Here is a 22153-nt window from a genome sequence, read left to right as displayed (position 1 = left end):
GTGTATGGATCCAGACACAAGAAGCAAGCTGATGATTCTCCAGCCGTCCATGTTCATGTGTGAGATGAAAGGTTTCGCTCTCATAAGTGGCGTTTCAGTGACGGGAGGTGGCCCCATCCGTATGAGTCTTGCCCGTCTTGCCACCCTCTGACACTTCACCGTGAGAGGAGGCCTGATGATCTCTCCCTGAGTGCTCTGAACCCTGATCCCTCGTATGTGCACTCTCTGTCTTTGTTCTCTTTTTCTTTCTTTCTTCTATTAAGGCACTTAACCGCCTCTGCTCTGGCGCATGAGCTCTCACACCAGCACTCTACTTTGGTTATGCAATTTTTTTTTTTCTCTTCAAGTGCCAAAATAAACAGTGTTTTAATGCGCTTTCATTGCTTTAACTAAACATTTTAAATAGATATTTATACTTTTTTTTATTTTAAACATGAACTAATTGAATGTCTCAGGTGACTTTTTGATAGCAAATAATGATAATAATCAAGTTGAGTTAACACACAATCAAAAGCATGACACTCAAGACTACTTTATTTTATTAAATGAATCATCACAACTTAACAGAACAATTATCAGTTCCCCCTTCTTTTCCCTGTGCGAGCGAGGGTCAAATACTGTAAATCACTGTTGGCTTGTTGAAGTCAGGGTTGGACCTTTTCTCCAGATACACTTGAGATTTTGGTTGAAATTGTCTTTAGGCCCTGACAGACATTAATAACTCATGTGCTCTGAAAAAGGGAACAACGATAATCTGTCATCTGTAGCAGTTTGTAAGCCTGTAAAAACTTCGACCCATGTCTGCCAGGAGGCACCAATCAGATGAACCAATCAGGCCTCCCTGTCTCCTGCCCGTGCTTTACCCCGTGCATGCACGAGCCAACGCGAGCATGAGCTGAGGTCCGCTTCTGGACAAATGGCGCTTGTGCATGTAAATGAGGGGGTGTTGCTTTTGAGGGAGCACAGAGGGGATTGGGTGGGTGCAGACGGAGCACTGCGGGAATGCTGCTTTCAAAATCATGCTCGTTTTATAAAATGACCAACCGTGCCTTTAATTACAGATGAAGTAGTGACAGGCAGGAAACAATAAAAATGCTAAAACCTCCCCCGCAAAGTTAGCTAACTGAATGATTTCATAGTTGTTTTGAAAGCCAACGTTAAGTTGCCCCGAGCTACCGTCTGCGATGCAAATGCATGTACAGTATATTTTGTTTTTTTGAAGAGATGCTTATACAATCCAAATCTATTTGATTTTTAACTATACTGTTAATATTATTTAACTGTTTGGATGAAACCACCCGCCATGATAAAAGAAATCCAGGTAATTAGACATTGTCGGTGTGTACACAATTAGGGTAATTGCATGCATGTGTTCGAGTTGTTCACTGACTGTACCTGTTGCTGATTACAGCTGCATTCAGCTTACAGGTTCAGTTCTAGCTTGAGGCATGGGTGGAGGATAGCGACGGCGACTTCCTTAATTGGTTAGTGAATGCTGTCACAGTAATGAAAATTAAGTGCTCACATCAAGCCGCTTGCTTATCTGTGTTAAGGTGAGTGCGTGGGCATGCAGCTCCAACACTATCCTGCTGTATCTGCAAATGGACAGATGGACCATCAGACCAGATGACTCACTCACTGAATAAGTGACCCGCGGCATGTCACCTTCAACAAAAATCCCTGTGAGCTATAACAGTCACATGTGTTTCACTCGGAGCAGAGGAGCTTGTTACCTATTAGCGACGGGCAGAGGTTAGCTTTCCAGTGACCTGCAGCCGCTCTGAAATATGCATCAGCCCGTGCAAACAACCCCGTCATGTGATCCCTGTGCATGACGGCGTGATTCACATCTCGACACAAAAGAGCTTAAAATAGCGCCTGGATTCACTGAAATAAGGGTCACAGGTTTATTTTTAAAGGCAGGCATCAACTCTGCAGCAACAGGTGATGTCATGAAACCACTGTTGCACAAAAGGAAGTCAGCGGATGGCTTTCATTTCTTCACTGCCGCACCTTCCTATCACTTCCTTTTTTTTTTTTCTTCTTTTTTCCTGGCAGTCAGAGTGGTTTCTCAAAGAGGCGGCTGAAAAACTGAAACCATGATAGAATATTAAAGCAGTCAGGAAGCAGCTTGGTTGCAGCTCAACCGCCTTCAGACGCTCGTGCTTTTGTTTCGCCACACATCTGACGTTCTGGGAATAGCTCAGCTTGAAATCATCTCTGCTGTTTCTCGAGGATGGCAGTAGTGGATTCGCCTGCCTCTCACTGTATCTCTCTCCCTCTCTGTGTTTCTCTTTATCTCTCTGTAAACACCACATGCACTTGTTTCCTTTGTGTTTATTCAGCAGCGGTGGGCCACCGCAACAGGCGCATAACGACCGCTGCTTGAGAATAACATGAACTTAAAACAAATACAGATACAGAATACAGAGATCTTTCTCCAGACAAAACACACGTGTCTATCATTAGAGCTAAGTAAATAAAGTGGGACACTTTTAGCGCTACATCTGCAGCTGAAACTGAAACAGACCTGAAATAAAATAACTTCTGAATGCCACAGCTGGAGGAAATAACAGGGTAAGAGCTGTGCAGTAGGTAAGCAGCTAGACTTCACGATTTTCACGAGGCTGCACAAACGAGAGGAATGTGAAAGTGTTTGTGGTTTTAAGACGGCAGCTGCTAATGGGGCTGTCACCACTGACGCACATCTCCCACCCAGTCTGCTGACTCTTCAGACTGGTTCAGTGGAGACAAGCTAACATACAAACACTATTGTCAGTGCGGATGGATCAGAGCAAGAGTCGCATGGCATTACCCGAAACCATCTCAATCAGAGGAAACAGATTAGACTTCCCCCAACCACTCTGCTTCCTCCATAAACAACGCAGTGTTTGCTCTCTGTGTCGATAAAAGTGGCTGTAAAATGTGTTTGTTATACGATTTAGATACGGTGATTGTTTAATGATCATTTGTATTTAAGTGTTAATGCCCACAGTGTGCTGTTCGGATCATTTTGCATGCTTATGATATTGAAGTTATAGAGCTCAATGTGCCCGGTAAAAAAGCAACCACAACAAAGCTGCATCTTCATTTATTTAAAAATAAAAATCCAAAAGGGCAGACCTCTCCAAAGGTCAGTGGTCTTGACTTTTCCAGATATGTAATTCTGCAAGTGCAGCCATGAAATAAAACACATAGATGCTGAGATTCTGTTTTCTGAGCACTTTATTTTTGATGTATAGCATCAATGTTGAGTTGAGGGACAATTTGAAAATGATGCTTGCACTTGGACGCAGTTGGAAATGGACACAAACATGAAGGCCCATTCAGTCTTCTTCAGCAGGTGTTCAACAGTGGCTTTTTTAAGATGGAAATTGAAAGCCAGCATGGCGAAGAGGCATAAAGCTCCTTGATAATTGAACAACTCCAGTCACCGAGCGGGTTGGTGAGATATGATCAAGAGGAGTTACAGAACGGCACTTCTCCTGAGACTTTTTAATATGTTAAGATTAAGGCCTACACAGGTTCATATCACGGGTCATAATTAACGCAACCTCTAAGTCTTTTAGACTTTCCACATTATACATTAATATTTAGCTGTTGCCCTTGTCTTCAAAAAAAAGTCCTCCTTGGGGTCACTGATGTCTCGGCTGCATGCTGTAGTCCTTCAAGCAGGCGGCCCAAGTTCAAGTCCGATCTGTGGCTCCTTTTCCTGCATGACATTCTCCACTCTTTCTCTCCCAGTTTCCTACTCTGTCCACTGTCCTGTCTGAAGTCATCGGAGGCTTCTTTATACTGCATAGCTTTATTTTCTGTCTCAACAGACGTGCTCAGCAAACTACACCTTCATCCCGTACATGGTGACGCCCCACAACAAGGTGTACTGCTGTGAGAGCAGCCTGATGAAGGGCCTGACCGAGCTGATGCAGCCCGGCTTCGAGATGCTGCTGGGACCAATCTGCATGCCTCTGCTCGACCGCTTCGCCCAGCTACTCAAAGTGTCGGAGGCAAACTCCCAGTAAGTACACGGAGGGAATGGAAGTGGTTGTACTATAACCAGGACAGGATATGTTTCATTTATTGCCAAATTAAAACTCTTATCTTATTGCTGTTGTAACGTAGCGAATCACAAAAATTAAATTAAATGTAGTTTACAATCCCCGCTTCTCCACAAAGCTGACGTTTGTTACCGTTTGCTAACACTTGCTAGGTTGTTACTACATTGCTTCAAGTAGGCAGCCGGGTTCAAGTTCAACCTGTGGCTCCTTTCCCACGTCGTTCCCCATTTTCTCTCTCTCTCTCTCTCTCTCTCTCTCTCTCTCTCTCTCTCTCTCTCTCTCTCTCTCTCTCTCTCTCTCTCGCTTTTTAAAGTTGTACAGATGCCTGAAGGTCTTAACTTTGTGTTAACCTATTTGTCACCATTTTTTACATTTTTGCTTTTTTTTTTTTCAGCTGAACAGGGCGAGAATGGTATGTCACTGTGGTCATGGATTTTCCGGTACTGCAACTTTTGTAGGAAGTTATTTAAAAAACTAACAGCAGGTCGGTGAGTTTTAGGATGAGGAAGCAAAAGTGAAAATCTTAAAATCTAATCCTGCAGGGCCGTGTTGTCGGCTACAAGTGAAATACCTTCTTAAACTGCAAGATTAATGAAACAAAAGATGAAAAAACGATGATCGAGAGGTTCTTCAAAATTCCAGCTGAGGTGGATGATGATGCACAACATAGACAGAGGGAACCTGTTATGATGATCCTTCCTGCACAGAATTATTTAGCTCATTGGTGTTCATGTTTTTTGTAGCTCAGGCTTTTGTTTTACTGTCCCACTCTTCCTTATTTTTTCTTGCTGTGATCATTTTCCTTCATCATTGACATTCGTGGTTCCCACATTTACAAAGAGAGGGAAACATTTATCAACGCCTCAGCCGTTAAGAGAAATATTTTCAGCCGTTCCACCAACAGGCGACGCAGCGTACAGTTAGCTGTAGTGACTCAGGGTTTGTGTGGTTTTTTGCACAACAGGAGAATGTGCTGTTGGATAAAGATTTTGTCTCCTGAAAGACATTTATAACCAGCGAGCACCGCCGAGATTTCACTTCATCCATCTCTGGCATCTTACAGCAATGCATTCAGCACATTGTGTGAAGCAGCGTGACTTCTATTTATGACGGCTATTTATAACAAGATTCAATTTATTGTCCTGTGGAGCATGAGACCAGTGCTATTAATCAAGTGACAGTGTTCGTTTTCAAAGTGTTTCTTAAGACAGACTATAAACTCGTGTCAGAGTGGCCGAACTCACATGGAACAGATTTGTTATGTGAATAGAGAGAATGTATTGAGTCACTATTTAGTACTCCAGCCATGACCTTACGGCTCCTCGCATAGAGGAGAGCGTGGGAGGGACGCCAACAACATGCAGCAGATGATACTGTGTGGTTTTTGGTTCTGAAAAATAACCTTTTATTGAATCAAATTAAGAAGCAAATTTAATTTCACGAAGCAATTTCACATAGAAGCGGTTTATTATGTGATTCGAGTATCTCCTCAGCAGTTATTCAGTATTTTGGCGTTAACCTTCCTCAAGGGAACAAACACAGAAGAAATCAACTTTAACCCATGTACATGTTTGCTTGAGTCAAGGCTGCCTACTCTGAGTTAGAAGCGCGAGTCCCGTCGGCTGTACTGTTGTCGGAGTTGTGTTTACATCGTGTTTATGTGGAATGGATGGCGTTGCATGGAAAAATTGTTTCAGCCGAGAAACAGTCAAAACTTTTAAAAATCATTTGTAAAAAATGAAACCAGACCCTCTTTCATTTATAATGATAAAAACTAATTCAAGCAGAAAATAGCTCCTTTGACTCGGGGGGATTATCTGAAATGATGCAAAACTGTTTGAGTGCAGTAAATGAATTAAAACTCCACTGATTTTAGAATTACCCCTCAAGGAATAATCAAGCTTCCTCAAATAATTTGATCAGTACAAAAAATGATGAGACATGATGGGAAACATAACCTCCTGCCAGTTTGATGAGCTTTTTTTATGATGGAAAGTTTGGTAGTTTTTAGATGTAATTATAGAGACAATAAACTCTCTCTCTCTTAATGTTTTCTTCTGTAACAGCCAGTATTTCCGTGAGACCATCCTGAATGAGATCCGTAAGGCTCGGGAGTTGTACACCGGCATGGAGCTGGCTGCAGAGCTGAGCCGCATCCAACAGCGGCTGGACAACGTGGAGTGCCTTTCAGTCGACATCGTCATCAACCTGCTGCTGACGTACAGGGACATCCAGGTACTGCTGCTGTCTCTGAACATCACCGTGTTGTCATGTGTCATACAATCGTCATGCAAAAAGTCAAATTGGCCGGGAGGATCTTTTTATGAGCGCCATTTAAAAAAAAATAGAAGTTAATATTTGACAGGAACTAAACAGTTTAAATCCCTTTACACTGACACAACAACTTTCTCCTACTGTTGAAAACAAGTCAGGGCTCTGCCATTCAATTACCCCTGCAAGATTTGTGAACAGTGATGCAGCTGGAAAAAAAAATACAGATGACGTTTTTAAATCTGAGTTTACTTTCTCTTCACCTGATGTTTCATATCATCCACTTGAAAGGAACAGAGGTGTAAAAGTTTAAGTGTTTTCTTGGACACATTTGTAAGTCTTTTAAAAGATGTTTCTAATAAATCAGCTTGAAAAAAAATACTGAAGCAATCAAGATGCACCTTTTAGCCTTTAGGTCCAATCCCCAACCTGTTTTTGAATGCTGCACACAAACATTTAGTTCACGGTCATCAAAAAACTTCAAGCTGTTAAAAAAAACGGGAAAGAAAAAAAACTCATTCAGATTTAAAAATCTTTTTTTCAAGCGTGTCCTGGACGATCCTTACAAAACTTGAAAGACATCAACTATCTGGATGTGTCGGCTAACCACACATGCCCCTCTTTAGTTTTAAACAAATTGTCAACAAAGTACAGATAATCTGCGTGTGCTTCCGACCTTGACCGAGAAAGTTCCCGTACAGACCTTACTGTACACGTTTTATGAGAGGTCACTGCCTCAGAATCAGTCTGTCAGCGTTATCCCTCTTTCTCTCAAACAGACACTGTGGCAGACCGCCTGTGGAGAGCTCTAGGCGAAGCTTTTGGTCTGCCCATCTCAAATCTGCCGCTCTTCCTTCTCTCTTTAGTCTCTACATTGCGATGGCACTCACTGCCCGGCTCATCATCCACCACAGGCAGCGCTCAGCCTCATGAATCATTCATTACAACAACAAGCATTGAGGACATGCTGAATTATTCAACATGCTTTGGGTGTAGTAACGCCGTAGAGGCAACAAAACGTGATGAAGGGGCCTCTCAATTATTGAAGTGCTTTTGGTGTTACGCAGAGAGTTGGGTCTCTGCGTAACTTTAAAAGCCTCTCGATGGCGTCGTGATAAGTTTGGAGGTCACTGTCAAAAGTCCAGCGATGCTCAGAAAAGACCAGGGCGAGGTGCAACAGGAGCTCATCAGCGTGCTCTCCTCTTGTCGTGCAGGATTATGAGTCCATTGTGAAACTGGTGGAGACCCTGGAGAAGCTCCCCACCTTTAACCTCGTGGCGCATCCTCATGTGAAGTTCCACTACGCCTTTGCACTGAACCGGTAAGTTGGCGGGCACGACACAGAAATATGCACCTGTTAGCACTTTTCCACCTCAGCTGTTACTCACTGACATACTGTATAAATGCCAAAAAAAAAATAACCTACAGTTCCTTGAATGACCACTTGAGGCTGATTCCAAAAGTGAGGCATGCTCCATACATGTCAATACTAAAATAATTGACCCAAAATTAACATGTTGAGCGCCTGGCATCAAAAATACTTTAGTCTGCATGTCTTATTGTGAATCTTTTCCAACTTCTGTGCTTTATTAATCGTTTCATTATTTAAAGGAGTGGCTGCTTTGGATGACACGTTGTATCCATCAGCTGTTGGGAGGCGTTTCCTCTGAGCTTAACCTCCTTGTTTTATTGAGCAACTCGTCCATGACGGCCACCTATGGCTCCAACAAACCAAGATTTGCTCTGCTAAAATGTTGGCTTCAAAACGGTTATCCAAGAAACCAAAGGCTTTCTAGTTTGCAGATGTCCGTTAAAGTGATTCAATTTAAATGGTAAAGGGACTTGAGCTTGTTATGTGTGTGTCAGACCAACTCATTGTTGGTTAGGTTTTCAGATCTGCTCATGAAAAAGACTGACGTACAACGCAGTAAGGGTTTTCAGTCTTTTCACACCAGCTGCTTTTCTTGTAAACATCCTGCGGTTTCCCGGTGCGACAGCCTCAAACAGTAATGTAGCGTGCTGCTCTGTAATACGGCAGCAATTGGGAAAATGTTTCTGCAGGGAGCCAGGAAGCCTGTGTGTGTGTGTGTGTGTGTTCGCTTTTACTGTCTGGCCCATAACCAACACATGATATTATATTAGTGAGCTCAAGGCAGCGCACTGAGGCGTCATGTGAGACAAATTCATACAATAAGCGCTAATGAGATGAGACTGAGAGTTTGAAACGCGTCCCTCAGGTTTGAATCAGGATGTCTTGGATAGAGACGGGGAGCTGTAGGAAGTCAGCGAAGTCGTTCAGGTCACTTTAACTCCAAAGGCTGTTACATGTGGTACTTCTGTGATGTGCTGTTCTGATCAGATGGTGTTTGGCTGATCCTTTTTAAATCAGTGCTTCATGCGTAAAATGGTTTGAAGAATGAATACTGATTTAGTAACTGGTGCAGTTTTTGTACAACTGAAATCATGGATTTGATAGTTAGTGGTTGATAGTTAGGGCTCTAAGGACTCGGGTTGGGAACCAGGGGGTTGCCAGTTTAAATCCCAGAATGGACCAAGTTACGGAAGTTGCTGGAGAGGTGCTCGGTTACTTCAGAGTACTGCTGAGGCACCCTTGGTCTTGGCACTGAACCAACTCCAACAACCCTTGCACGCACCTGTATAGCAGCCCCACTTTGACATCTCTTCATTAAAGGTCACATATTATGCATAATGCACCTTTGCCATATTTTTCTAGGGACACAGTAACACTAATGTGTCCCTAGTCTGTCTACACCCCCCCCCCCCCCCCATTATGAGAGAAGTCCATCTTCTCCGTCTTCTGCCTGCTCCACTTTTCAGAAAATGTGTGCTCAAACATGCTGTTTGGAGATTTTCCCTTCATGACATCACAAAGGGCAGTAGCCCCTCCCCCAAGCGGATGACACTCCCACAGCTAGGTGTTTGTTCTGCCCTCTGAGTCTGCCTTCTCAGCGTAAACAATTACACACGATGCAAGAAAGCCCACGCCACATCCCCTTCTAGAGGGGCGTGGTCATGCACAGCTTATTTACATTTAAAGCTACAGACACAGAAACAGCCTGTTCTGAGCAGGGCATTTTGCTTTTATTCGCTAAATTATTCCGGGGTCAGGAATTGTCACAAAAACCCTGGTATGCTCATTTGTCAATTTTTCTCACTTTGAGTTTCGCATCATTTTGTAACATTGACGAACATAGAGCCTCTCTCCGTCTCCAGCCCAATTAGAGCCCAATTAACCTCTGTCGCCATGGCAATGGCTAATTGCATTATTCAAGACAACCAACCACTATCCAATTATAGGCAAAAGAGCGGCATTGAAGAATAAATACCATATAACTGATATAACAGATTTTAATCATTTCTATCGGTTTTTACATAGCAGCCCTCTGAGCCCCGATATTAATTCATTCAGCCTTTACAAATATATGATGAGTATTGTGAGGTGACTCTTCCAGGTTGAAGTGTGAGTGGACTAATTGGCGTCAGCCTCATGTCAGCAGCAAGCATGTGAGTGTTGAAAGCTGGGGTGGGGGGGGGGGGGGGGGGGGGGGGGTCTGAAGCAGGTTTGTCTCTGCTGGGAGCCTGACAGGAGTGAGAAGGGAAGAATCTCGTTTGTCTAAATACCAATCAGCTGCCCTCTGGGGAAAAGAGAGAAAAAGATGCAAGAGAAGAGAGCAGGACTTGTCTCTGTCAGCGTGTTTCTCTCTGCATGGGAAAAGCTGTCAGCTCATGTTGTTTTATTTAACACTCTGAAGAGGACCAGTGTTTCAGGGTGATGTTTTATATATATATATATATATATATATATATATAATGCCGTCAAACAGTTTGCCCTTTTAAGACTTTTCTGTGAATAATGTGTCTTTATGTGGTCAAGGATATGAACATGAATTACCATATTAATGAGGGATCTTCTAATTCCTTAAAGATGATAGGGACTCTGGCTGAGATTGATAGCCTATGTGTTATGTGAGTGAAAAGATCCTGATTTTTTTTTCACAGTTAAATGTATCACCCCTCGGCCTTCACCAGGACCTGAACCAGTGACCCTCTGGTTGCCAACCCAAGTCCCTACAGACTGAGCTGCTTACTATATCAAAGTTCAATTTCAGTTTTACAAGACTGATTAAATGTGTGAAAATGGAAACTTAAGTTGATATCAGGTACATTAGACAGTCACACAATGTGTGAATTGAGAGTTGCCATGGGAATATGTTTGTGAATAAACTAACCTTGGTAATGAGATCAATGTTGCTTTGTTTGTTAAAGTGACATTCATTAAGTAAATTAATGAACTCCCGATGGCCTCGTCAGGTTATTTTCTATTGTGAGAGATCTCCTTTGTTTTTCAATGGGTGGTTCATTTTACAGCCTCACTTGTCTTCTTCAGGATTCCTTAATGAATTTTCAGCAGCCCGACACTTTCAAGCTCGCAGAATAAAACAAAAGTGCAGAGGCTTCTCATGAACTCAGTGAACTTGGTTATTTCAGAGTCCTCCTCTGTGCCAGGTATCACAAGCCCACAACAAAAGCTGTGTAACCGTTCCCTAGCTACACACACAAACACACATACACATGCTGAAATTATCCTCACACACGCAAAGCTGGTGCATGTGACTTTTATTCACTCTGTCCAAACCATTCAACATAAGAGTATCCAGGCTTATATTGCATGTTAATTAATACAGATTTAATTTCACTCATTATGATGAGGTATTGGGATCAATCAATCGTTCCAGAAAGAGCCCATGAAGATTGTTTTCAAAACTCGAAAACCAACGAGGTTTGAGCATAGCAACACAACGTGGAAGTTTAAAAGATAACGTTTTATCTTGAGTCAAGTCACGTCTTTTCCAGATGTATTATCTTTGTGCTTTTAGCCTTCATCTGATAGGACAGTGGACAGAGTAGGACATTGGACAGAAAGTGGGGACGATGTGCTGGGAAGGAGCCACAGGTTGGACTTGAACTCTGGCCGCCCACTTGGAGGATTTATGGAGCTCAAAAAGGACAACCAGCCCCCCAAGTCTTTTAAATCACGTCACTTTCACAGTGAAGACACAAATTGTGTCTTCACATTGAACACTGCCAGTCAACAAGCACATCTGCGTCAGATCAGTAGAAGGACTTTGAGGCGAAGGTAATAAAACGTCCTCATGATGCTTTCAAACATCTGGATATATACAACTGTTTTGAGGAGAAATATGAAATATACTCCTTTTGTTAAAAATCGTATTTATAGATGTATCAATAAAGATGTTAAGGAGTCTCAATACTGGTAATAAAATCAAATGATCCCAATCCCCAACAGAGGGCTGTTATATTACTTGTTTAGTTGATCAAATTAAAGCAGATCTCATGCAATTTAACTCATAAACATGTTTTTATGCGCTCTCTGGAGGACTTCTGTGTTCATGGAAAGAGTTGAATTAAGACTTTTTATTCCACAGGAAGTGGTGTCTAATTTGATGAAGTAGTTCTGATGTCTTTTTCCGACTGTTAATTTTCAACCTGTTAATCAAGGGATGAAATCTTTGTTGTCTGACGAATAGCTAGTTGGAGCTAAAGACTGCAAGTTCGACAATAATAAAAAAAACAAGCAAAACGCATACAGGAGTATTACATTCACATATAAGACAGTCAAGTCACATTTATTTATAAAGCACATGTGACTAAAGTGCTGTTCAGTGTATTACAGAAACAATATACATTTATTATAAGAATAAAGAAAAGTCAATAAACAGAACCTGAGAGAAACGGACCAGAGGGCTTAAATGCTGACATGCTAACGTATAAACATATGATTTGAGAAAGGAGGATATGTTGAATAATAAAGACCAACTTCCAAAGTGCCAACACCATCTGACAGAAGACAGTTCCCTCTCTCTGTGATGTCCTGTTAGGACCTACCGCACGTTAGTTACTTCGTCGGATTCGTTCAGTGTGGAAGTGGCGTTATTATCCCGCCTCGTGTTGTTGACACTCCAGCTCAGATGTGATCTGCACGATGGCTCAGTAAATAATAAAAAAACTTCACAAAGCATGTAAACAATTTGAAAACTGAACCTTGTTACATAAACTGAAGGCATCCATCCACCTTTTTTTCCCCATCCTCATTCGTTTTGATTTGGAGGCTCACGTAAGGTGACTTTTTACATTTAATTTCGCACTGCATTGTGGGTATTAAAATCCAATTAATTTCCTGGAAGGACGCATCCAAATTATACTGCACAAAAAAACCTCGACCCACTCAATGACCACGAGGGTTCACTCTACTGTGAACTGTGGCTTTTCTCCTTTTCTGCTGCATCTGAACGCGTCATTGTTCGTGCCTGAGTGTTAGAGGAGGACAATAATCATTTGGTACACGTAATCACTGCCGTGCTTTAATTGCTGCATTAATCCCATTGTTGTGAAATGGGTGGAGATGTGCACCTGTTCAGTGGCCTTGTCGTGGATACTTCTGGAAAGTGACTGTGTGATTATTCTTAGATAGACAGTAATGAAAGGAGTGTGACGAGACAAATGTTTATTTTTATAAATTAACTGTGATTAGTCAAAGTCAGGGCGTCGCACTGACGTCAGTGTTTGGCGAACGTGTCTGACTTTGCATGTTTGCGTAAGTTTGACGTGTTTGTTTTTTTTCCTCATGAACATTTAGGAGGAACGAGTCGGGTGACAGACAGAAGGCTCTCGACATCATGTTGCCCCTGGTGGAGGGAGAGGAGCAGGTGGCCTCGGACATCTACTGCCTGGTGGGACGGATCTATAAGGACATGTTTCTGGAGTCTCACTTCACCGACACGTCGAGCAGAGACAGCGGCACACAATGGTGAGGACGCCAACGTTAACGTGTGTAACAAAAGTCTACACCATAAGTCTCTCTCGTTACACTGCTGCCTTATTGTGTGTTTGGGTCTGTGCACGTAGAGAGCTTTGTCAAGTTCCTTGCTTCCACATATTGATCTCACACAGCCACACATACACACACTCTACCAAACAACATAAACACAATGTCATCTAACTCTCCCAGTGTTTCCAGAGATCTTTCAGTTCTCTTTTATCAAAAGGTCCAACAGACTCCTGCAGCGAGGAGTACATCCTGCAGCTCAGGCTACTGGAGAGAGCAATCAGACTCACCTGTGCCCTGATCAACCCTCGCTGGCGCTCTTCCCCAAAACCATGGTGGTCCAGTTTTTCCGAGTTGGGAGTTCGTTCTTCCGACTTCAGGGTGCTAACGTGATTTTAGTTCGGAACGTTGTGACAACAGCAAAAAAACAGCGTTCATGCTTCAAAGAGCAGTAAAATGTAAAAGTTAAAAGTTGTGTTCGAGCAAAAAGTTGACGTGCAATTTGAGAATTAAAAAAAAGTACGACACTAACGAAACATATTTTCCGTCCTTTTTTTTTTTTTTTTTTTTTTTTAATATACTTTATTAATCCCGCGAGGGGAAATTCGGTTTTCACTCTGCATTAATGGAGAGGTCTCAGAGTGAGGGGGCTGCCCACAGAGAGCGCCCCAGAGCAGTTTTTGGGGTTCGGTGCCTTGCTCAGGGGCACCTCGGCAGTGCTCAGGAAGTGGACTGGCACCTCTCCAGCTACCAGACCAGTTTCCGGACTTAGTCCGTGCCGGGACTTGAACCGGCGACCCTCCGGTTCCCAACCCAAGTTCCTACAGACTGAGCTACTGCCGCCCCCGCCCCCGACAACTTGTGAAGTTGGGCACCTAATTCTTTTCAGTTTCCGAGTTGTTGTTTTCCGACTCGAGCAGGTGTTCATGTGCATTTTACAACTCGGGAACTCGTTTTTACCGTGTGTCGACGCCACACGACGTGCAGCAGGACACATCTCTCCTCTCCTACAGAGCTGCACTCCACTACCTCAACATCACTGGCAAACAAAGGGGACTCAAATCCTGAGCCTGTGCAGCACATACAGGATCTGTTTGTAAATAGAGAATACCTTAAAGGTGAGTCACACCGTCGTGGCGCCACTGTATGAAGACTTGGATCAATCCCTTTGTAATAGCTGTTATTGTCAAGGTGAAATGCTTTTGTCATTGAGGAGAATTATACGTCGGTTTCTTTTAAAGTTTAAAGGAGGGTCACAATGCTGCACAGCCTGTTACTCTGAGATATTATAATGCCAAATCATGAGAACAACATGTAGAAGCTCCTGTTCTGTGAGGTTGGAAATAAGATGATGCAAGAGACAAACATAATAGGAAAGGAATTTAAGGAGTAATATGTTCATTTCAGGGATTGTTTCAGGAGTTCTGGTGATATTTGTGAGCGTTTTGTATCACGCAGGTCTCCACAGAGTTAGGAGAGCTGAATATTTTAGGAAGTCTTTCAAGGAAGCCGAGAATCATCTACCTTCATCACTTCCCCTGTCCCACAGACGAAGAGCGTAGTTACTTTTTCAGTTGAGTTAAAGACTTTTTGACACTGGGGTTGTTGTCTTTTCATCAAGCATTGAATCAAAGGGATGAGGAAGAACAAAATGTTTCTGTCTTGATTCAAATCTTGTGTTTCTGATGCTGAAGCATTTCTGTTTCAGTCCTAATCCAAACCTCGTACAGACGGTGTGGCGTGCTGTACTCGGTAGAAAACATCGATACCTGTTTCAATACAACAACAACAAAGATGGATGTCATCAGCAACAAAAAATGACTTTCTGTCAGCTACAGTCTTGTACACTTTCAAAATTTCACAAAGGCTCGGACAACTTTTCATACTTGTGCAATTTTTAAAAAAGCGTAATCCAGATGAATTTGAATTTCAACCGACCTCTGCTGCTTTGTCTCTTCCCCTCGTGGCAGCTCTGATTTAAAAAAAAAAAAACATGACCACGGCATCTTTTTAACACTTCTGTACTTTTCCATCCTATCAAACATTAAGACAACAGATCGTATCATTTCCAACACGTGATAAGGAAAGGTGACAAAGTTCCTGCATCTCGACTCTGAAGCCTGCATTCTCTGCTTGATTCTGATGACTCAGCACAGAATGAGACACACGTGGAGGCTTTCCAGCACCTTCTTCAATCCAGGACTTGAGGCTGTTTTGAGGCAAATCACTCGGCTGTAGCTAGTGTGCGATCTGTGTTTGAGTCTGGCTGTGATTCGAGTCTAACAATAGTCGACAGAGGTTGAATTAATAACACGCGGCTGATTGCCTTCCTCTGCAAATTGCTCTTTAGTTCTTGCATCTCTCTATTAAATAAGCTGCTTACGTTATCTTGTTCCCATCTGGCGATTATTTTCGGATCCGTGTTGCATCTTGGCAAAGGGAAGCCTAATAACATTCACAGCCACTCTCCTCAGCTCAACAGATTGTTCATTAAATAAATGAAATTTCTTGTTTGGCGAGGGGAACTCGCAGTCGTGGTTTGTCGTTCTGGGGTCCCCACTCAATATGGCTCTTAATGTGTTTTTCTAACGTGAAGTGTCTCAGGAAGCGGCGGAGCCCCGAGAAAGCCATTTGTTACCTCCTGAGGTGCTTGGGATTTGATATGACGCATATCTTGGAGGAGAATGTTTATTCAAGTGATTTTCTCTCTTCCTCTCAGGTTTAAAAAGGGCTTTGAGTCAGAGCCGACGCTACACTCTGGTATCAACTACGCCGTTCTGCTCCTGGCGGCCGGACACCAATTTGAGTCGTCCTTCGAGCTCCGCAAAGTGGGTGAGTGGACGCCAGACTGGATGTCTGTCCTTTTATTATGACTACTTCACAAAGAGGAAATTATGAAAGGAAAGCTGGGATTTGTTCAGTAGTTTGTACGAGCAGCAAGCCTGCAGGGTATTATCGTCAGACTTTATTGTTCCTGTAAAGTCTGAAGAGCATGTTATTGTCTTTTAGGTTTTTTTTGGTTTTTTTAAATGACGCGTAACTCTACTAGTTTAAGTTCACGGCCCTCGACCGCAGCAGGCAGCTGTTTGAGACGTAAATGAAATATGATGTCATAAAACTGCTTCATTAAGTTTTCTGTCATCTTACTTTTTTGTTGATCCTGTGAAAATGTCAAACTTGAATATGAAGGCAAAAAAATCTTATAAGAGTGTCCGACTTTGTTTGCCACCTCTGCATCGTTCTTTTGACGTCATGTTTTCCCTCCAGAGACCCCTCCCCCTTCCCGTCCGACAGGGATAGGCCCCCGCTATCAGGTGTATGTGTGGCCAAGCAAGGCAAGAAGATTTCAGAAGCAATGAAATTGACACGAGTGCACATGTGAAAAAGGTCCAAACAACAGAAGGGCTCGTCAGAGTTTTAATGCATATCTCTTTGTTTATTTTAATTTCAGTGTAGTTGCTTTAGATTGAACTGATAATGTAAAGTAATATTTCCTCCTGTTTGGCGTTGAACTTACTGTTGAGCTCTTTTTCCAAATCGTCCAATAAAATCGGAGGCTGGGAGGGGCTCAGGAATGTGAGAAACAGAGCGAGCAGTCCTGGGAATCAGCCTGCAGCTCCTTAAATTTAGCCCAACTCTCTCTCCCTTCAGACCCTGATTACCTCGATGTTTATCCCATCACTAGACCCTCCTCCCTCTTTAAACGGCTCTTTGAAACAGCAGGACATATAGAAGCAGCATATATCTAAGTAACGTCACCATCAATTGTCATAGCCTGAGAGAAAATACGACGAGCACGTCGATCAATTCAACCATCTGATGCAATATTTCTTAAGTCACCGGAAGAGTTCACGTCATTGTTATTATGAAAGTGACTTTAAAGATACTAGAAACCAGTGAAAAGACTGAGACTGTTCAGCAGGCTCAGCATGGCAGGACGGGCTGCTAGCTGAGCTGCCGGACGCTGAATCTGACCAACATGCTTCGTCCTGACGAAGGTCCGAATGGTTCATGTTGTCGTACAATGAGTGAAAAACGTGGTGATAAGAGTGTGGATTTCCTGAGGGTGGAAGTTTCAGTGTCTCATTTGTCTCATTACATTTGTGACTGAACTTGGCACTTAGCTGTGATAACTGCGATTAAGTATTGGATAGTTAACCAACGATTGGAGGTTTTTGCGTACAAACTTGAAAATACACATCTTATCAAGACTTTTTCAGGATTCAGGGAAAATCTCACTTGGGTCCTTCAAATCTGCGATCTGAAGGAGGTTTTAAAAATGCCAAAGAAATGGTTTAGTGGTTTTTACATTTTCTATTTTATTTTTATTTTTTTCCTTTCCTCTGTCATGATGTCGTGTGAAGCACTTTGAATTGCCTTATTGTTAAAATGTGCTTCATAATTAAACTTGCCTTGCCTGCCTTACTGTGATGAACCAGGCTTTAAACTAATCAATGATGATACACTGTTAGTAACCAAGCTTACAGCTGACAATAGTGACATCAGTCTGTTGGTTTTTTTACATAAATATTGAATGGATACTTGGGAATTGTGAATTCTGAAGTTTAGCTATTCAAATTGCTATAAAGAAAAATAAGAAGGTAACAGGAAATCTCCAGTTTCAATATTATTGTCTCGGTGAAAATAAACCAATTATATGTTTTAGCAGCAATCTTTCAGTTGTATTCATTACTGTTACCTTTTCCTTTATTCTCAGGGGTGAAGCTGAGCAGCCTGCTGGGGAAGAAAGGCAGCCTGGACAAGCTGCAGAGCTACTGGGATGTGGGCTTCTTCCTGGGTGCCAGCATCCTGGCCTGCGACAACACCCGGGTCATCCAGGCCTCCGAGAAACTCTTCAAACTCAAGGCCCCCATCTGGTGAGAACACGGTCAAGTAGTCCCTCATATTAGTCTGCCAAAAGACAGCATCTGTCCCCATCTGTGTGCTCCGGTCTGCCTTGAAACTTCAGGACACATTTGTTGTGAGCATGTTTTATATCCTGCAAGGATGGAGTTGTGACATGGAGAGGAATTTAATATGTGTGAGAATTAAAAAGATCTGCTGCTGAAACAAAAACTTTCACTCAACAGGAGGCACAAACAGCCGAATGACTTAAAAATAATGCAGAGATTAGACCCTTTTTTTTTTCACTCTCTGCTATAATAAAAGTTGGTTTGTGAAATTGTGTTCGCATTTCGTAAATGATATTCATTCCTCCAGATTTTATAAGACTGTATCAGATGCACGTCATGTGGAGGAGTTCAGTAATCAGTACAGCTGCTTTTTCTGTGGTGCTTAAGACCCTGCTGTTCCCTGTTTGTTTGTTTGCTATGAAAACTCTTTACGTTTTCATTAACGTCTCAAAGACAAATGAGCCCCAGCATCAAAACACGAGCAGATGATGTTTCTGTTTTCAGATGTATATTTTGTTTCTATTGAGATGCAAATACAGTTTTTAGTGAAGTCTGGCTCAGACTGCCGGATAATCAGGGTGATTTGACATCACATTCCTCCTTTCCAACAATCACAGTGGTGTTCCTGACTCACGTCTGCTTCTGATTATCTTCCTAGATTATCTCGTAGTGTGAGTGTTATAAAGATCCATTCTTAACGTCCCCCATCTGTTCGGAGATCATCCGGGACAAAGTAGCTGTATGAGACATAGGAGGGCAGTAATAAGTGGACAGTAGTGGCGACCGGCTTGAGATGTGCAGGTGTGCTGAACATCTGTATTGCATCTGACGGTTACAAATTTACCCCGAGCTCTTGTTGAAGAAAAGACAATCTGTGTTATTTGCATCTTTCCAGACATTTCTGCAACCAAACTCACTTTATGAAATGTACTGAATTCTCTGCGCAAAGCATTATTATTGTAAATGAACCTGCCAGCTCCACTGTTTATGCGAGGTTCAAGCTGAGGTAGTGCGTTTCTCCACCAGGCACGATACTCTTAGTGAAAGCCTGTAATCTATTATGTGCCATGTTTTTCATATCTTGCAGTGTGTGCATGTTTCAGGTTATGGAGGAGACTATCTACTCAAGTTCTCCTGAGGACTTTTAGGACTCCTGACATCTGAGTTTCACGTTGTGTTTGGATTCTGATTAATTTTCATGGATCTTTTTTTTTTTTCATGTGTCTCTCTCTTGTTCAGGTATCTTCGCTCGCTGGTAGAGACCATCTTAATCTATCAACAGTTTAAGAAACCGGGCGTGGAGCAGCCGGCCCCTAAACAGGAGCTGGTGGACTTCTGGATGGACTTTCTAGTGGAGGCCACAAAGAAAGACGTCTCCTCTGTCCGATTTCCTGTAAGGCTTCTGACAAAGTTTCCAGTAACCTCAAACTGAAGCTGTGGCTGAAAATAGAAACATGCCTTTAACACAGTCATCTCTTCTCCAGGTGTTGATATTAGAACCAACCAAAGTTTACCAGCCGTCATATTTGTCCATAAACAAAGACGTGGATGACAACACAGTGTCAATCTGGCATGTTGCTCCTGATGACAAGGTGGGTGTCTGTTATTCATATCTTCAAACGACTTTGACTCACCAGTTCTGCTTCAAGATTTTATGCTTTATTTAATTTTTATAGATTTATATTTTACTAATCCCTGAGGGGAAATTCTGTTTTTTTTTATTGGTAGTTATTGCTACTCACACACAAAAAGTTTCTCATTGTAAATCTACTCTGGTCCTGTGTTTGATCATGTTTATAAACCTCTCTATTTCAGCCCTGCTCAGAATAGGCTGTTTCTGTGTCTGTAGCTTTAAATATGTAAATGAGCGGTGTCTGACCACGCCCCCTCTCTGGAAGGGCTCGGGTGGCTCAGGCTTTCTCGCTCCATGCCTTATTGTTTACGCTGAGAGGGCAAACTCAGAGGGCAGAACAAACACCTAGCTGTGGGAGTGTCACCCACCTGGGGGAGGAGTTACTGCCCTTTGTGATGTCACAAAGGGAAAATGTCCAAACAGCCTGTTTGAGCACATTTTCTGAAAAGCTGGAGAGGATGGACTTTTCGGTTATTAGACAAGTTATGGACTCATATAGGTGTTAGAAAACCATGGTAAAGGTGTATTTTGCATGATACCTTAGAGTGGGGCTTCTTCATGAGGGTTGCACATCAGAAGTTGGGGGTTCAATCGAGACTTTAGTTTAATCTGGTGGATGATGGGGGGTTTTTTTGCACATTTTTTAACAACACTATTACGCCGAGTTATACAAAGTCACACACCGCTTCACCCACAGGAGTACCCTGTATACTGCTGACTGTTACCATAGCAACACCACTGATGCTTTACATTATGTCACGTTAAATAAACACACTGATGCTTGAATGAGAGGCACTCATCGTGTGTGTCAGCTGGAGACGATGGATGGATGTTATGTTTTCCCGTTTGGTTATCTTTTGTGAGATTCTGTGGCGTGATGTTTGATTGTTTCCTGTCATGAAGTACCTTGCATCTGCCCTATTGGTGATTTCACATGTTGTTCTACATTTGTCTCTCTGGCTCAGCAGCTTATTAATAAAATTGGCTGTTTATTTGAAATGAAGCCTTGTAAATCTGCTTCATATTTTCATTTCATTCAAGCGCGACAGCCAACGTAATAAAACCACTAATGTCTCCTTATTGCTGCGGATTCAATCAACTCGTGCTACAGCCGTGATACTATTACAAGTCTGCTATTATCAATCAGTGCCGTGTCTTCCTCGAGGTGACACTTTGATTGAGGCTCTCCCTGCAGCCGTAATGATGTTCGTTTCTTTCTGCTCCGCAGCACAAGGGGATCCATGAGTGGAACTTCAGCGCCACATCAGTGCGAGGTGTCAGGTCAGTGTCTGCAGTCTTTAATGACACACTCATATAACAGATGAGTGATGAGACCTCGCTCCTGTCTCCAGAGGGTGATTGGTTTGAATTTATCTCCAGATGGTGGGTTAAGAGAAAATTGTCAAGCTCCACAACGTCCCTAAAAGTTCCAAGAGCCGTACATCAGAATCTTTCTGCCATGGAGAGGGATGTCTCGACTATATGATTTTATAATTCTCACCTCATCAGTTGTGCCATCAGTAAAGGGATTCATTTTAGCATGTACATGGCATGCAATAACAGCAACACAGAAGACACAAACGAATGATTAGAAAAGGAATCATCAAGATTAAAATCTTTTTTTGAACATGACAGACTATGATGAACAAGTGAAATATGCTGACAGACAAACTAATAGATTTCAATACATTTATAATAAATCGTAGTAGTCACACCCCGGGCTTCTTGACGCTGTACTCGTGCTTGGAGTGTTTAGAGTGTGTAATCTTTACTCTGAAAAATGAATCTAGCTACAGTGATTTAAGGATGAATGAAAAATGTGACAAAAGCTGAATGCACCAAGCATGTGCATTTTCAGTTTATTGAAGATGGTTCAAGACCAACAGTTTGGTCTAATATGTTATGTGCAGATGTTTTTCAGTATTCCCATTGAATGTATTGATTGCATATCATGAAAAGGGCATGCAGACATGTACATCACTAAGACTTCTCCTCTCACAGACCCTATCAGACTGCTCCATCAACTCCTCAGACAGTCTGCCAAAGTCCGTTTTCATCACGTCTTCAATGAGCCTCTTTATCTTTCTTTCTTTTTTTTTTCCACGGCCCTCAAAGGAATTCAGAGTCAGATGAGGGAGAAGTGGAGGGCCGTGCTCACATGTTGCTAGGGAACTACTCATTCTCTATGCCCACTCAGCCTGCAGACAGTCAGCAGGACACAAAAGCAGCCCTGCAAGCAACTAAACGGCCACACACACACAGTCGCTCCGTTGTCTGGTTCGGCAGCGCCGGCCTTGGCACAAAGGCTTAGAACCGGACAAGTGCTCATTTGGGCACATAAAGATGTTCCCATTTAGTTATTGAACTGAAGCTCTCCATGTGTTGTGCCAAAACTCACAGATTTTAATTA

General features: G+C 42.5%; 1 protein-coding gene across 1 annotated transcript in view; it reads left to right on the top strand.

The window, feature by feature from the left end:
* map3k5 (mitogen-activated protein kinase kinase kinase 5) overlaps nucleotides 1–22153 on the top strand; it is a 65661-nt gene that overhangs the window by 22733 nt on the left and 20775 nt on the right. The window contains exons 4-12 of the mRNA XM_079338378.1: nucleotides 3825–4018; nucleotides 6125–6293; nucleotides 7544–7650; nucleotides 13009–13179; nucleotides 15917–16029; nucleotides 17915–18074; nucleotides 19350–19503; nucleotides 19595–19702; nucleotides 20972–21024. Of these exons, the coding sequence (XP_079194504.1) occupies nucleotides 3825–4018; nucleotides 6125–6293; nucleotides 7544–7650; nucleotides 13009–13179; nucleotides 15917–16029; nucleotides 17915–18074; nucleotides 19350–19503; nucleotides 19595–19702; nucleotides 20972–21024 (1229 nt within the window). The remainder of the gene's footprint in view (nucleotides 1–3824; nucleotides 4019–6124; nucleotides 6294–7543; nucleotides 7651–13008; nucleotides 13180–15916; nucleotides 16030–17914; nucleotides 18075–19349; nucleotides 19504–19594; nucleotides 19703–20971; nucleotides 21025–22153) is intronic.

The sequence above is a fragment of the Symphodus melops genome (genome assembly GCF_947650265.1).
Source record: "Symphodus melops genome assembly, chromosome: 1".
NCBI classification, from domain to species: Eukaryota; Metazoa; Chordata; class Actinopteri; order Labriformes; family Labridae; genus Symphodus; species Symphodus melops.
Note: the sequence above shows the minus strand (reverse complement) of the source record. Positions and strands in the feature narration are given on the sequence as shown.